The following is a 17,300-nucleotide window of genomic DNA, read 5'->3' as shown; positions in this document are numbered from 1 at the left end:
TCACTATAGAGATTTTCTCAACATTTAAAAGCTCCCAAGTCCAGAGGATCAGGGGCCAAGTCTGCTCCCAGTAAAACCAGAAACTTCAATGTTTGCCTTTGCTGCAAACCAGCCTCTTCACATTTGAGGCACTGCCCATTTTTCCAGCAGCTTTGTTCACCAATGAGCCAAGAGCCCCATGCTACCAGCCAAGCTCAAGATCAAGCTACAGTGAGATGTGTGAGTCACCAAAGCTGGAGCTGGCAACTTGCACAACAACAACAAATTACCCTTTCAGAGCCTAATGTCACCTCCAAAGGTTTTTTGCATGCTTTGCTTTTACATCTGTCCCAACAGTCACATCATCACACTGCTCAAATACCCCACTGTAATATCACCCCACAGGCAAGTGTGGACAGACTGGACTGTGGTGGGTGTCTCCCCTCTGCCCTGGCTCCCTTCTAATGAGGTTCCTCATGCTCCATGCTGGGGATTGCAAAACCTCCAGTATGCCCTTGGGCCTGCATGGAGAAATGGGGTGCTTTCTCTGTAGTCTTCATTTCACATCCTTTCCCTTGTGACAAGCTGAGCCAAACTTTGCTTAACTATAGCATGATGAGTTGGGATCTCTCTGCACTGCACTTTGGGTGCTTGTGCCCTGGGAGATGTGGAGCTAAAACTGGATCCAGACACCCAGCACATTCACTGGCTCTCTCCTCTGCAGGGGCACTGACAATGTTGGAAACAGCTCCTTGTTTAAGAGCACACCAAGATGTGTTTGGAGGGTGCAAGGCCCTGCAGAGCAGTCGGTGCTTGGGAGAGCCCTGTCCATATGTCCAGGGCTTTGATATGCAGATTGAGCCATTGTGAGCTTCAGTTCCATCTGTACACTGAGGGGAGCTTCATGACCAGATTGCTTGAACAGATCTATTTAACTCCCATGACTAAAGGGAATTTCCAGCCTCCAGGAGGATCCCAGCATCCAGATGGATGCCAGCACACAGAAATTCAGAAAATCTGTCACCCTGTGCAGCTTCTATCCCAAGATTAGAGGGGAAAAAAGTACCCAAACTTTGCACTGCACGCATGCACAAGGCTGGGCCCAGCTGAAGGGAGATCTCTGCTGGCATCAGATCTCACACTTTAAGAACACACATTCCCCTTGCACCTAAGCTCCAATGTAAGCTGGGAAATCCCTAAACCTGCCTAGTGGAAATGCTGTTTCCCTGCCACGACTGACTGTCAATTTATGCTCATGGCAGCCAAGGACACTGAGGAATTGTTACAGACTGACAATCAAGGCTGAAGGTGGTTTCAGCATGTCAGGCATTACTCCCTGCATACATGCAGTGGCAGAACATGCTGGCACTCCTTGGGTCAGGGAAGGCACATGAAGGGCACATATCCCACATCCCAACACACGCCACACACTGGCTGGCTCCCTCAGACTGTTCCTGCTGCGTCCTCCATCGAGGGGAATTCGGCCAGCACAGTAGGAGGGAGAAGGACCCCAGATGAATCAAGGCTTTGCCTCTCTGCACATGTCACAAACACATCACAGAGCTCATTCTGCACTAAAGCACTGCCTGAGGTGCTGGAACAGGTGCTCAAAAGCCTCTTAACCCAAGAACCTCTCACCTTCAACTGCAAATTGCACTTGGATTTAGCACATGACAAAAACCTAATTAATTCACTGCTGCTGCCCTGTAACACTGAGGGACAAATGAGTCTCACACCTATGTTGTGCAACCAGAAAGGAGCACTGAGTGCTGGTGCTAACTACTATTTAGCTTTTACCTCCTGCCACAGAGCTTGCCAGAGCTACTGCTGTACTTTTGACCATACAGTTTTTGGTGAAACATAGCAGAAAATAACCCTAGCCCCAGCAGAGCTAGCAGTGATTTACTGAATAATCTGTAAGACAGAACAGATTCCAAATCACTAATTTTGCAAGACAGAAAAATCTGATCTGTAACAGATCAGATTTAAGTGTTCAGGACTTCTTGTTTGTACAAGAGGGCTATCTCCAAGGCAAAGCAGAAACTTTCTGATGCATGAATACACTTTGATAGGAAAGTAAACACTAGACTCTTTTTAACCTTGCAGGAAGATTCCTCCAGCAAAAACCTGGCAGGAAGGAGAGGGGAGAAATTTCACACATTAACCTTGCATGAACTCTGCCAGAGGATCGATTTTCCTTCAGGCTCATTCCCCCAACTGCTTCAGGCTGTGCATGAAAAAGGACACCCCTGAAATAGGAGAACAAATCAGACTAGATGTCTGTCTAGGGGCACGACTTCACAGGCATAACTGAGGAAGGAGAGAGAAAGAGAGATGAGACAGCTGCTGTCAGACAATGCTGAAGCCAGACAACAGTGGCTTCCCCTAAAACAGCACAGTAACTATTCCTCTCCCATGCCCTTTGGATCTCCTTTCATCATCCTGAGAACTTGCATCAGTAACAAGATCAAAACTGTTATTTGGGAATATTATGCAGAAAAGCAAAGACAATCTCTGCACAGAGGTGTACAGAGAATAGTGCATGTTAAGTCCCAGGGACTTTATTACAAACCACAGCAAAATCTCATTTGCTCCAAGCTGCTGTGGGGTAAAACCATGTTCTGACCTGTGCAGAACTGCTGGCAGCATCATGGAACAGGGACCTATGTCTCCGTTTACAGTAAGCTACAGTAAGGATACACCAAATGTCTTTTTTTCCACTTAGGTGCTGAGTTCTACACTGTGCTTCTCCAAGCACATTCCCAGAGCAGGGAATCATAGCACCCTTTCAGTAAAATACTTCTCAAACTCTGCCAAACAGCCTGCTACAAAAAAATCACACTTTCAGGTTGCAGACACCAGGATCCTTTCCAGCTTCCCACACATCAGCATTCACAACCCTCCTTTTTTCACCAAAGGCTAAGAAAAAAAAACATCAATAATTTATCACCTGGAAGGGACTTTTTTCCCCTCTAAAAGATCATCTGCAAAATTGTATCTGGTACATAATCTGAAATGAAACACAGCAGAAAACTAGGTATCAGCAGGTCTCTGTTCTGAAACTTTTGAGGAGAAGTCAGAGATAACATTTGTGGAAGGCAACTTATTTAGCATACTCTGGATATCTGCTGACAAATCTAAGATCAGATCCATCTCTAAAAGCTGGGAGTGCTGTCCCAGCAGGTCTCAGTCACCTGGGGGGCAGGAACCCAGCAAACCTTGGAATAGACCAGGAGAGCAACCCCTTCCTGTGCTGTGTACAACATTTGACAGAAGTCCTGGAGGCTGACAGGTACCACCTGCCCTGCACAAACATCCAGTCTGTCTGCAGCACTCAGCCCTGGCAGCAACTTCTAGCTGTAGGGAAATTATGCCCACTGAAATGATCATGTAATAACTTCTAATAAAGAGAAAGAGGGAGTTCTAATAAAGAGAAAATCTGCTCTGCTACAGACAGCACAGCCCTGGGACTCAGAGGGACCATGCAAAGATGCCCACAGCCCACAGGGCTCTGTCTGAGCGCACAAAAGCCGCACACAAAGCGCTCTGATTCACCCTGGATGCACAGACACGCACAAGCAACCGAGTGAAAAGCCTTCCCTACACTGTTTCAAACAACATCAGCACAGCTCACACGTCAGCCGGCACTCCGTACTTACAGGAGGGTTTGCTGTGTCCGTCTGCTGCCGGAGCCGGGATGGGGTGACTGAGACTTGCAGGGAAAGGTGCATGGAAATGTGAGAGAGGAGAGCGATGGGAAGGGCCCCGGCCCTTCTTCGGGCCCCAGAGCAGCAACACTTGCTCACGGGATGGAGCGAGAAAAGGCTGGCATTCCTACAGCAGCAAGGACAATGGGGAGGGATGAGGAGGCACTGCCATAATCAAATGCAGGCCAGCTGGCCCTCCCCCAGGAAGGGCAGGCACCTCCTTCACTTGCCAAAGGCTTTGTTTTCTAAGCCACAAAGAACAAAGTGGCTGAGGAGGAGAGCACAGGGGAACCCACTGTGGGGGCAGGTCCATCCAGAAGCACAGGTAACTCATTCCTGGAGATGTAAACACAGATGGAGAGGGGCTGGGCAATATTCTGCCCACTCCTAGCAGAAGTCAGAAGCAGCAGCTCCTTGAGTGCAGCAAAAAAAAAGACAGACAACTGAGGAACAAGAATCAGCAGAGGTTGATGGTCAGGGGTCCTTTGAGGGAAAAGATCCAAGGGAAACAGAGAACACCACCGAAGGAATTGCTTGTGGAACAGAGCCCTAAGAAATCCCAAGAAATGGGAAACCCTACCATTTCTCAACCCACCTTGCCCCAACAATCCTCAGCAGAGAGAACTGAAGCTGAACAACTTCCCTCAGAAAGCAAACATAAGGCAAGAGCTCAAGCTGCAAGAGACTCACAAGCTGTGGCAGGGCAATGAGCACACTTTCCCTGAGCACCAGTGAGGCACCATCTTGCACAACATCCTGAGAAGCAGGAAAAAGCCCCCGGAGCTGCCTCAGGCCCTCCTGTAATGATACAGGCAGTTCAGCTCTGGGCACCACATCACCACACAGCCACAGGGTATGCAGGTGCTGATGGGACACTGCTCCTTCTGGTTGGGTCAGTGCTTTCTTCCACTTTTACCAGCAAGGATCATGCACCTTCACTCCTGACCTTCAGCAGGACTGGTTGTCATCCCAGACCTGGTAGAGACTGTCCTGTGTGCTCTGGTTCACTGGACATGCTGCTGCAAGCAAGGTGCTCCGTTCTTGATAAGGCACATTTCAAACATGCAGTCCAGGTAACCTGCACTTCACTTATGGTAAAGTCAACAACATGGGATATAAGAGTGTTCTGGGAAATAATTCACCCAGAGAGAGCTTGAGGAAGGAAAAAATATGAAGGCTAATGAGATAAACAAGGAGAGGAAGACTTGCTGGGGCTGCTCCTGGTGTACGTATGGCAGTGTTATTGGATACTGGGGACTGTCCTGCAGGAACCCCAGAACAAAACAGACATCAATGCTTTTGGTGCACCATCCACACCCTTGCTTGTTCAGCTGCCCAGTTTTTCCCCAAAGCACTGTATGGTGCCAGATTCCAGCGCAGTCTTGGAACTGAGTAAACAAGGGACAGTGGCCAAACCAGGCTCGAAGCCACAGGGAGATGGCAGGACCCCGAATATACCCACACTGACTTTGTGGGACTGAAAAACAATTCTCCAGCCCACAGTCAGGGGTGGGGAAAGCAGCTTCCTTCACTGTTCTCCTGCCTCAGCCCAACCATCATCCACCCCCCTGTCAGGCACCAAGGGCTCCTGCCACAAAGGAAGCGGGGACAAATGGAAACATCCAGCTTGGCACCAGCCATGTCTTTGGGGAGGGAACCCTGCCAGCCCATGTGCAAGCTCCATGTGGTCTGGCCCAGCTCAGGCTGCCTCATTGCAAGGAGCTCTGACAGGCCTTCAGGAACTGCCAAGCAGTGAAAAAAACCAGTACAGCATCTTGATGGGGCATATGGGGTTATGCTGTCCTGTCCCACGGCCTGTCCAGCAGCCACAGCCCTACAGAACACCTGCCCACCACATGCAGGAGGGCCAGCACAACAGGGCCTGCCATTCCCAGCAGGTAGAGAGGTACATGAGGGATGAACACCATAATCCCCATGGTGGGTGCTCCACTCCCTTGGCATAGGCTGAGGTGTTTGGAAAGCTGAGCTTGCCAGCTCATTTCCATAGCGTACATTGCTTACACATCCTTGGGCTTCTTCCCCAAATCCCGGGGTTTGGCACTCTGCAGGCTCTTTATGAGAAGGAATATCAAGGACATGGCTCACTGTAGACTCCTGCTGTAGATATGCCCTCAGATATTAGGGAAGAGACAAGGGAGTTAGGCAGGCACTGACAAGATCAATGCAGGAGGGTCAAAAGCAGCTCAGTATCAGAAGACAGTGAAATCAGTTCAGATAAGATCTTCTGCTTATCCCCCACCTCCCAGACCACACCACTAACTTTGCTTTGGAAAGGCAGAAAGCATTCTGGAGATCAACATCAAACTCAGGCACTGCAGGAACTTTCATGCTGTGCAGAAATTTCTGCACTGATCCTACAGCTGCAGGATGTATCCCCCTCCACTCCTTGTTTCACTTGGCCACTGGTTCACAATACACACACAGTATATTTACACCACCAGAATTGTTTATAACTCTACTGAAACCAGTGAGATCAAAATCCTCCTCCTTCCCTGAGCCAGCTGCCTCTCCTCCACACAAAGCAGTGTGAAAACACACTGTGCCACCATCATTCTGTTTTCACTGGGGCCATGCAGCATGAAAGGCACAACCAAGAGGGCTGCTGCTGCTGACAAGGACTGCATCCTGGAGTTTTCATCCACCAAAAAAGCTGGAATGCCCTCAGAAAATTAATGGGCCACTGTTGGGGTCTATGTAGCATTTGTGTCTCTAGAAATGACCCAGGCTCTGAAAAGGCTTTGAAGCTGTGGAGGAACACACTGCTATAGTCATGTCCAACTATCCTGGCAGCCCAAGAGCTACCAGCACAATGTAACTTCCATGCCAGAACAGAGCATTGAGCAGCCTGGAAGCTTTGGGGAGTCCTCAGAACCTTGCAGAACCTGAAGGGGCTCCAAGAGAGCTGAGGAGGAACTTTGGACAAGGGAGAATGGCTTCAAACTGACAGAGGACAGGGTTAGATTGGATATTAGGAAGAAATTCTGCCCTGTGAGGGTGGTGAGGCCCTGGCACAGGCTGTCCAGAGAAGCTGTGGTTGTCCCATCCCTGTAAGTGTTGAAGGCCAGGATGGGGGTTGGTAGCAACCTGGTCTAGTGGGTGGCATCCCTGCCTGTAGCAGGGAAGTTGGAACTGGATGATTCCTTTAAAGTCCCTTCAAGCTCAACCCATTGTTTGGTTCTCTGATCATGTGCTACAGTCCACATTTGTGCTCCAGAGACTTCCAGCTCTGCCTGGAAGGGTTCACATACAACCAATGTTTGGCTTGGCTGCAGAATTGTCAGTATGCCAAACAAGGCTTGGTGCTTTTGTGTGCCTCAATTTATCAAAAAAGACATGAGAAAACCCTTCCCAGGATCCTTCCCAGGATCCCCCATGACGGCAAGGGGTGTTCAAGTACCAGAGCAGCCCCTGAACATCTCTGATCAGTGAGGCAGAAAAGCACAGGTTCTTGCCATTCTCCTGTGGCACAGGAGGCAATTCTCTCTCCATTGGGATGAAAAAAAATTACATATTTCCACAGCACAAGAGGGTCCTCCACCTACAAAGCAAACTGCAGAGATGAGCCAGAGCAGACCTGCAGAGCATCACCAAACAAACTCAATCCTCATTGCCTGACAGCAGTGCTCTGGGCGCTTTCTCCACTTTCCTGCCTCACACAGGATGCTTTTCCATGTTTTCATGTTTAGCTGATTTTCCTCCCTCCTCCCCTGAGCACTTCTGGCTGCCAAGACAGCTCAGAGACAGCAACTAAGTGGCACCTACATCTGGTACAGCTTAACTTTTAGTGTCTATTCTTTCTGGAATTTGAGAACTTCAATACCCAATGTTTGTACAACTGTGGAATAAATGGAACACAGGCTCCCTGGCTTTCTGTTCTTGCCAAAGTTGTATTTTAAAATGCACTTAGAAAATCCTACTGCTTTTTCATCTGCAACTTTAGAAATTAAAGAACACCAAATCCAACTGCAGATCTGCTAAATGGGTGCATTGCACTAAACCAAACAGGTGGGAAGGTCAGGTACTCAGCACAGTCACCACACACATGCTGTCCTCCTGCTTCCCACATCCCTGTGATGATCCAGGGATGCCTTGTTCCCTCAGCCACACTTCCCAGCTCTCCATTCTGGTGCTCCTTTTCCTCATGCAGGCCTCCACATGGGAGGAGTTGGACTGTATTTAGGACTGACAAGTAGAGTGCTATTCCTGATGGGTTAACAGGCTGAATTGGCCAATATGTAAGGATAAAGCAGGAAAATGCAGGCAGCCTTCCCTGGCATGATGGCCAGGACTGGACACAATCAGCCCATCTCTTGGCCCTTGTCATCAGAGCCAGCACTGCCACAATCCTTCTGCCCACTGTTGCCATGAAAGGGGTTAAAAAGCTCCAGCTCAGAGAGCAGAAAACCTCTATGCTTAACAGATGTGGACATTTTCTGGAAGACACACCCACCCCTTCTCCCACATACTGACTTGAAAAAAATCACTGCAGACACACGAGCACGAGGGGACTGCTGCAGGTTATAGATCCAGCTCCCTGATGGAGCAAATACTACATTTCACACCTTTCATAAACAATCTAGCACTGGACTGAGTCCAAGCAGACTTTTTTACACCCTCCTCTGTGCAGCAGATGCCTTGTCTTACCTTGTCAAAGAATTCATATAGCCTGACTGTTTCACAGACTCTGTGCCTTGTTTCATCCAGCTGGGTGCAGAAATCCTCCAGCTCATCTTCGTAGGTCTGCAGCTTTACCCTGTAAGAATGCACATCCACAAAGGAAAGATCTTCCCATTGATTCATCTTCTTTAATGCTTCCTGTCCCCTTCTGCAATATTCCTGAAAACAAAAAGGAATTGTTTATGAGGATAAAGAGCTGGAATCAACACTAAGTAGTCTTCAAGACCATTAACAGCTAGGGCTAACTAGACCGGTTTTCAAGGTTCAAACCACATGAGCAGGGGTGTCTTTGTTTACAGCAGAGTTTTGAAGCCTGATCTCATGATTTACACTTGTCACACAGCAGCTTGTAAAGGCCTACACAGCAAGACCATGGCTCAGTCAGGACCAGAAAAAGGCAACGTTACAAGCACATTAAAGGAGGAACAAAAAAATCCATCTTTCAACCCAGTAGTTGTTTTCCCCAAGACTGGTAAATGCCATCTACTAAGTGTTGAGCTGGTGACTTTGTCTGCAAAAGGAGAGCAGGGAGACTATGTAGTGAGAGGGAATGACACACTTTGGTGGTGAACCCTCTTAGCACCATGTGTTTGGCTGAGCACATACAAGACACATACGCTACCAACTCAGATGCTGGAGAATATAATTTTCCAATTTGACAACACTTACACTGGCAACAAGATCAAACTCCTTGAACTGCTTTTGTGCTTGAAGCAGCATCTCCAAAGAATCATCCAGGTTGACAGTCTCCTTTAGCCGTTTTCTGCCAACATTCTCAATCCAACTGCTGACCTAGAAGAAAACGGATAAGCCCTGCTTGTTAGTCACCCTGTGCTACTCACCAAGGCAGGTCTCTATGTGGAAAGAGCAAGGAACTGCTCTCATAATGCTGGCCATCTCATTACTGGAAAGAATGAGTGTAGACTTCTCCCCCTCAATCCAGCATTTCAGTCTGAGCCTCCTGCTCAGAGTTTTTCCACTTCAGGTTACAGAGTAATTGAAAAGCTCTGCTATTGCTCACTAGCCTTAGGCATAAGCAGGGCAAGTGGCTGCCTGGGCTCTGTTTTGGGTGAGCCATGGTCTAAAGCAAGCTCTGCAACTTGCACACTGGCCTGACATTCCTATTATTGTTACCCCCAACTGGGATCAAATCTTCTGCTGCCAGATTTCCTACATCACTTCCCTTTTCTGACTGGCAGGACATGAACCATGTCAGTGTGAATGTATTGATGGATTCTCCCCATCTGCAATGCTCCACTGGTCTCTGGGACTCTCAGCTACTGGTTTTCTGAAGGCAGCTCTCCACAAAGCTGAGCAGCAACTGCATGTTCCTCAATGAAGCCCAGCTACTGCTGCAGTTATCAGCCCATATCCTCAAAGAGGGGTAGAGGACTGACTAACAAAAGCATCCTAAGAGCAAAGCAGTCACAGGAGGCCAGGCAGGATAACACAGCACCTCCATCATCACTAGGTTTTAAAAACAGGCTGGTAAACTTGTCTGCAATGCTCCAGGCATAGGTGCACCTGGGGGAAGGGACAGACTAAGTGCTTCCTAACGCCCACACATCCTGTTTGCCTATGTCACCTGAATCCATATCCCAACTCAACCCCATAGTCAAGGACAAACTCCTAGTTTTGTGGACTGTGAGAAGGTTACAAGGAGCAAGCCCACTGGCAAGAGGAAGAGATGGTGGTGGGTTCTCAGTACTGCAGAGAGGCACACTGCTGCTGCCTGGAGCTCCCAGGCAGGTGTAACAGCAGGAGCAGCTCCTACCACCACTGGTGATCTACAAGCAAAGTAACCCAGGAGCGGATGATTGTTACTCAATTCAACCAAAAATAAAATTCAGCTTAAAGCAGAAAGAGGTTGCAGTGCTTGCTCTTGTGCCTTTTTTCATTTGTGTTTGGTATTAGGAACCTGTGAGTTTAGCAGGAGTCTCTACCAGGTTCTTGCAACAGACTTCTTGTCCCGAGCACATCCTGCATGGCGCCCCAGTGTCTACCTGCAAATGGGAAGTCATTAAACTCCCAGATCCACCTTGGCCTGTGAAAACACTAGGTAGGCTGCAGCCTTCTTTGCAAATCCAGTTCCCACTAGAATAGAGGAGCCCAGAATCCCAGAACAGCAATAGTGAAACTGATCCTAATCATGATTTTTAAGGACACGCAAACTTCTCATTGTTGATGAGTTACAGCACAGGAAACCATTCAATCCCATAATCTCAACATTGAGTTCAAGCTTAGGGATCTGCAACACTGAAAGGACTGATCAGCTCTTGGAGGATGCTCATTTGTGAGCTGCTTTATGACTTTTTGAGGTCCTTTATCAACATGGCTACAGGTTTCAAAGGTCTTTCTGAAAGCCAGTGCCCGTTTGCTTCAGTTATCCCATGGCTGTCAGGAGTTTCAACAAGCACTAAATGAAGGGAAGTTGAAGGCCCCACAGAAGTGCAGAGGGTGGGAGGCTGAGCATGGCTCTTGCGCTAAGGACAAGAAGCTGTTCCCTTCCTGGAGCCTGTAGAGAGGGCTGCACCCAAAGCAAACCTGTGTGCCTGGGGCTGCACCCAGAGGGGAAGGAGTGTGCCTGGAGTTATCAGATATCAGGGACTTGAGAACAGCACAGGAATCTAAACAACAGAGTACACAACAGGGAGGGCAGCCAGTGTGGGGCAGGGATATTCTGCAACAGGATGTAAGGTGATCCTGCAGGAGCTACAGCCCAAAGGGGACACGCAGACTTATCAGCTTGTTGACATCACTCTGCTGCTTCTCAAGGTGAAGTATGAAGACTATTTCATCAACAGCCTTGCTGAGAGAGTCAGAAAAGACACCCAACCTCCAAGAGTATGGCTTACATATGAGCCACTTCACAGATGTTTATGGTTTGACTAATCCACACCTAGAGAGAAGCCAAGGGACTTCCACTTGGCATCAAGAGATACCAGGAAAATAAGTGGCATTATTGTCAGCACTGCTGAAACTCTATCTCAAATTCTTATGTTCAGTTGTTCTTTTTAAGCATCAAGCATCACTGTACACCTTCACACAACAGATCAAGAGGCCCAGTACCTGCTGTGGAACACAGTCAGAGGGCAGCAGCCACTGGAACTGACAGGTAGACCTTACCTCCTTAAAACACTCTTCCACTTTCTCGAACTCCATCACCAGCTCCAGCTCCTGGATGCGCTTGTTTGACAGCATCACCAGGCGGTGAACGCCCTCATCAACCTGATTGTAGAGCACGCTGGCAGCATCCAGTGCATCTCTGCAAGGGGACACAGGGCTGGTCAAGGCTTTTGCATCAGGTCCTTCCCCCAGTGCTTCATGCAAACACAACATGGCCAACAACAGCACTGCAGTCATCCTCCTCGTGGGACCCACACAGGCCATCTCCATATGGAGAAGAGGAGAGAATATTGCTGCTCCTTGCACATTACCATGATTCACCACCCTGACCCCAATGCAGATAACCTGGCAGGAAGGACAAGAGCATCTCCTCCCAGCCAGGCTCCTTACAAGATTTACCATATTTCTCACACTTTCAGCTTTTCATAAACACAGATCATTGCATCAATGGATTTTCACAAAACACAGGGTCAAGCAATTTCAGCGTCTAAAACCACCATTTGCATTTAATTAAGTAAATAAGCCACCACTAGTAAGCAAATCTCTCCTGAGTGACAACAACAATATTAAGTGCCTGATGCCCCACTTACTGTCAGGATTTCCACCAGCCAAACAAATATGCAAAGTGTACAACAACTCAGTGCCAGGAGAAATCAGATTTTACAGTGTTGTGCTGAAGAGATTCACAGACTGAGCTCCTTACCTCCCACGGGCAGCCATGCTGACCAAAGCCCAGCAGGCAACACCAGGAGGCACTCTCCCTGCCAGCCTGCCCACAGCACACAGGCAAGCATGGAGGGGGTCAGGATGCAGCCCAGTGCCTTCACATGCTGCAACCACGGTCTTGGTTAGATGATGAGTATTAGCAAACTCCTTTTAGATGTGTGCCACACCTCTCCAGCACAGGCTTGGGTGAATCACAGATGGGATCCAGGAGACAGAAGAGCATTCAAACTTATTCTTCTTGTATTTATTTTGCTTCTAGAGTTCCCCTCCTACAATTATGGGCTCAAGAGACAGCTACAAGAAAACACTACAGCCTCCTTCAGCTGTGCTCTACACTGGCATGTTCAGTTGCCTGGTAATCTCTTGTACTCACCCTAAACCAATTTTCATCTCATTGTCTTACAACCTTCTGACTTATTAGAGTGTGGCTTTTTTATCATATTATTAAAATTATCTAAAGCATTGGCAAAATAGGTAGCTAATACTGCTAATGGAATATAATGCAAACCAATTCAGTATACATGCTTATTTCTGTCTGGGTTTACAGGCAGACTTGAACCTATGAAATGCAACTGAATGTGAGTGTTTAGTAGCAGCAACCCTGCAGTTTTAATTGACACGAGGTAGCGCCATAGGTCTGGACAAGCAGCTCTGCATAGCAGAAATCCACATTATTTTTCCATTCAGAATTCCACCCAGTGTGCAACAGCCAACTTCTCAAACCTCAGGCTCTTAGATACTTTTGTTTTTCCTCTTTGAAATGCCATTAGACTGAATGAATTTCTCCAAAGTGCAGCCAAAAATACCCGAATAGTTTCTGGACTAAGATCAGTGCTACTGCGGTACAGAGCAGACAGGTTCTCTACAGAGAATCTGCAGGCTTCAATGGAAACATCCAAGCTGTAGTGCTGCTCTGGCATTTCCCAAAACTGCCATAAACAAACCGTGATGATATGAGCCTTCTGTTTTGTAATCCTTTCCTATGGACAGACCCAGATCCAACCCAGGAGACTCACAGCAGCAGAGTCAGAATCATTGTCCAAGCTGAGCTCTGGAAAGTGTTTACAGAGCAGGTTGTGGAGGCCAGTTCCTGTCAGCAGCAGCGACACAGCTGGGACAGCTAATGAGAAACAGTTTGGACGATGGCTGCAAGTTAAATTTGGCAACACCATTAATGCTGCTCGGTGTCGTGCAGCAGAGCGTATCTGTCATGTCCCATTTTCTAAGTCTCCAGCACACTGATGGCCAGACAGGCAGACACCCTTTGGCCTCTCTCCCACAGGGCTGAATTCCCTGCTGGCATGAATGCTCTCATCCACTCAGGAAATGGATACAGCAAACACTCTTCCTCCCGCTGGCACAGACAATCAGCACCTATAACTTTAGGCATTCCAGGCTGCTATATGCAAACCTTTTCCATTACCCCCTCACGAGGCAAAATATTTTTCAAACCTTTCCCTGAGCTTCCATGGAAATCACTTTGGTGTTGATGCTACTTCTTTGATGGCACTCATCAGCAAGCCAGACTGACCTGCTAGACCTTTCTGTAATAGGAGTCCTTATGTCCACCCAAGCCAGTGACAAAGCCAGCATCCACGGCTTCAGCACTTAATGTGGTATTGTCAGATGGCAACCTGATGACACAGGGACCTGAGACAAGGGCTCCAGCTCTAGCATTGCCTGACCTAGCACAGAGTATGATCTGATCAGGGGATGGGAGCCAGGGAATCCCACTCTGCCCCTTTCCATACTCGACAGAGGAAACAAGCCCCCCCATTGTAAGTCTGAGCAGTTTTCCTTGACAGGAGTCAGTAGCAACTTGGGCTGCAAGGCCTAACAAATGCTACAGATTCTAGCAGAGCAGATTGCACATTTCCCAAAGGCACAAAACACAGGCTTCCCTGAAGACAACACTGCAACTATGGGCAGGAAAAAAATCACCCTCAAGGTAGAGGAAGAGGAAGTGATTATAAAAAAAGGCTAAAAAACCCCACATTTCAAGGTTTTTTAAACCAGAAATAGGTGTACCATAAAGTCACTGTGTAAAGGGGCTAATTCACTGAGCCACTGTGGAAAAGACCAGTCTCTTGGAGACTACTTAAGACCAGTGCTGGCCTTAAGGCCAGCAAAACCCTCCAGGTTAGGTTCAAAACTGCAGCAATCAAGTACTCCTGCTGGCCCACCAACCACAGTCCAAGGAACCCATTTCAGGAGAAGGAGCTTAAGTGAACTTCTTGATGTCCATCTAAATGATTGAGAAAAATCCACCCCAAACAACAATTCTGGCCCCACACATTGCCTCTACATGAGTTATCCTGCCTCAGAAGATCTCAATGCAACCAAGCCTTTATGTACATTTTCAGAAGGTGGAAGGGAGCTCCAGTTTAGAAGTGAGCCCTTTGCCCCACTGGATGTAATCATAAAATACATGTCTCAGTAAATAATGTGGCAGCTACAGATGTACAGAATCTACATACATATGCACATCAGTCTCTGTCTCAGCTGATACAATGGTACTAAAAGTGACATCCTGTTACTGAAGACATACACAGAAAACCTTTGCTTTACTGATCCATAAGCATCTCAAACTTACCTGAAGTCAATCTAAGATGCATTTGGAAGTTTATGCTATAAGCAGGGACTAGACAGAGAATTCAGTTCAGAAGAAGGCTGGAAATTTACTCTTATCAGTAATTTGGGCTGTTTGGGGATATACAAGCCAAAATCCCTTACTCTTGTCATTTAAAGGACTTTTTTCCCTCTGTGAATGCTTGCAGCAGTCTATTGATGCCCTTATCAGCCACAATTCAACACTTTAAGGCTGCCCCTTCTCATAGTCCTGCCAATGGTTTCCTGAGTGACTGCAAACAACATGCACAGAAAAAATATTTCCAAACAGCTCCTCTGGGCCCAGAGGCCCCAGACAACTTCAGGTGTGGCCTTACACCATTCCTGCTCCTCTGTGAGTTCCTCCAGCACCTCAGCTCTTTGTTTCAAGGACCAGCCACGCTGTTTTCACACGTTCTGCCTCGCTTGGCAGGCATTCATTAAACCCTCAATGTCTAGTTGTTGGTCTTCTGTTGCATCTCCAAGGTAACTCCATTCATATGTTGTCAGCCGCTGACAGTTCACTTTTACCAGCTGGACAGGCTCTCTGACTAACATCCATCTTTTACTCTCTTACACAGAGGAAAATATAAGCCTTTCTATCTGTAGTATAAAGTAGGTAGGCAAACTGAGCCCAACAAAGAAATCACTCACAGTCCATGGGAAAGTTTGGTTTTTTCACTTGGGCACTTCAGTGCTCACAGAGAGGATCCACTGGGCATTAAGCCTGTTCTCCCAAACTTCTGTACATCTGTTTATCTATTTACACACACACACCCCCATTTGCTGATCTAGATCTTAAAAACTTCCTAAATGATTTCCAGTACACTAGTAAACGCCACAATATCCTGAAACAGGGAGTTTTATGGGGAAACTGATACTTCACACAAATATCTATTTCTTTTTCAGCTTCAGACTGAGAAGTTTTTAATTCCTGTCCTTCAGTGCCTTCACAGCAGCTTGGAGTAAACAAACCTAATATTGAAAATTTGGTTGAAGAAAAAAGTGACTTCCATCCTGGCACACAAAGAAAACACCTGGCTGTTAAAGACTTTAAAGATATTTTAATAGTGGCCTGTGCAACTCTGAGCACAAAAGGCAGAGTTCTTTGAAGTCAGTGGAAAGTCTCAGCTCAGATTTGTGTGGATGCAGTGCAATTTCCCTCAATATGGGAGCGTGGTATTAAGAGTCTTTCACTACATTCTTCCATGGTCAAATCATCAAAAGTAATTTTGCAATAGTGCAGAGTCAATATAATTTATAGCAAAAAGGAGTAGCTTGATGTCAGTTTATGTTTCCCCAAATCCTGTTTTCATTGGGCAATTATCATTTCAGTGGAAAAGGTTCCAAATGTCTTCAGCTTTCTGGAGAAGTGCCAAGCTGTTGTATAATGGTAGGGTAATTTTAAACCTATAATTTAGAAAGACCATTTCTGTCTAAGTCCATTCTTCAAAAAAAGCCAGCCTTGGAGAGTTACACTTTAGTTTTCAAAGTAAAATACCTGTTTTGTTTTCAAAAAATAGATGGCCACAGAAGAAGCTTCCAGCAGAGTCACAAAAGCAGGTGCTCCCTGCACCATGCCTGCCAATGTCAGTGAGATGCAAACAGGAGAGCACAGGGAAGGGAGCAGCAGGACCATCACCATTCTGCACCTTCCTGTCTGCCCCTTCAGGAACTGCTTTGGCAATCAGCAAGAACAGCAGATCTAACAAAAGGGCTGAAACCAAGAGTTCATCCTCTGACCAGCCTTGGTCAATTTTAAAATGGCAAAAATTCATGGATGGAAGGAAATACAACATGCTGGTAGTGTATTTGATGGGGTTTGGGCAAGAATAGGGCAGCTAACTTGTCCTAGGAAAATCAGATATCCTTAATCTGATTTGTTCTGTAATTTAGAAGAAACACAGTCAGATGTTACAATATTAGCCTCATCTATTCTTCCACTCTCTTGGTGCTGAACTTCCCTTGTGGATGTCCAGGTTTTAGAATAAAATGAATAGGATCTGGAAATTAGGAGGTTTAAAGGATGGATTAGCCCAAGGACATCACCCAGATCATGTGTGCTGATACCCTAGCTACAAATCACTTCAAACATCCTGAGCAATGCTTCTGGAAGAAATCCTTCCAGGTCTGCAGGGACAGTGCTGTGTGCCTGAGGGATGTTTTGCAGGATGAGAAATGTCATTCTTGGTCATTACTGCATTTTGGTAGCAACCTACATAAGTGCCATGTTTATAATGATCCCATGAAAGGAGGTCAACTTCCAATGCACAGTCCTGCTCTCTGAGCTGAGAGCTTCACATGCAGCTGAGGTTAAAATTCAAACTAGCCATGTGAAGCTAAAGCAGATATGGCTAAATAAATATGACTAATTATTCTCTGCAGCACACAAATAGCCATAGTGGTTTCAATTCCCTGATTGAAGTATCTGAGGAACTGGGTACATTTTTTAGAACC

General features: G+C 46.9%; 1 protein-coding gene across 5 annotated transcripts in view; it reads right to left on the bottom strand.

Moving 5' to 3' along the window:
* The window catches only part of PLEKHG4 (pleckstrin homology and RhoGEF domain containing G4), an 85,355-nt gene that overhangs the window by 17,736 nt on the left and 50,319 nt on the right, over positions 1 to 17,300 (bottom strand). For all 5 annotated transcript variants that reach the window (XM_058813569.1, XM_058813570.1, XM_058813572.1 and 2 more), the window contains exons 11-13: positions 11,511 to 11,649; positions 9,054 to 9,176; positions 8,352 to 8,543 (exon numbers count right to left, since the gene is read on the bottom strand). In XM_058813569.1, the coding sequence (XP_058669552.1) occupies positions 8,352 to 8,543; positions 9,054 to 9,176; positions 11,511 to 11,649 (454 nt within the window). The remainder of the gene's footprint in view (positions 1 to 8,351; positions 8,544 to 9,053; positions 9,177 to 11,510; positions 11,650 to 17,300) is intronic.

This window comes from Ammospiza caudacuta, chromosome 13, assembly GCF_027887145.1.
Source record: "Ammospiza caudacuta isolate bAmmCau1 chromosome 13, bAmmCau1.pri, whole genome shotgun sequence".
Taxonomy (NCBI): Eukaryota; Metazoa; Chordata; class Aves; order Passeriformes; family Passerellidae; genus Ammospiza; species Ammospiza caudacuta.
Note: the sequence above shows the minus strand (reverse complement) of the source record. Positions and strands in the feature narration are given on the sequence as shown.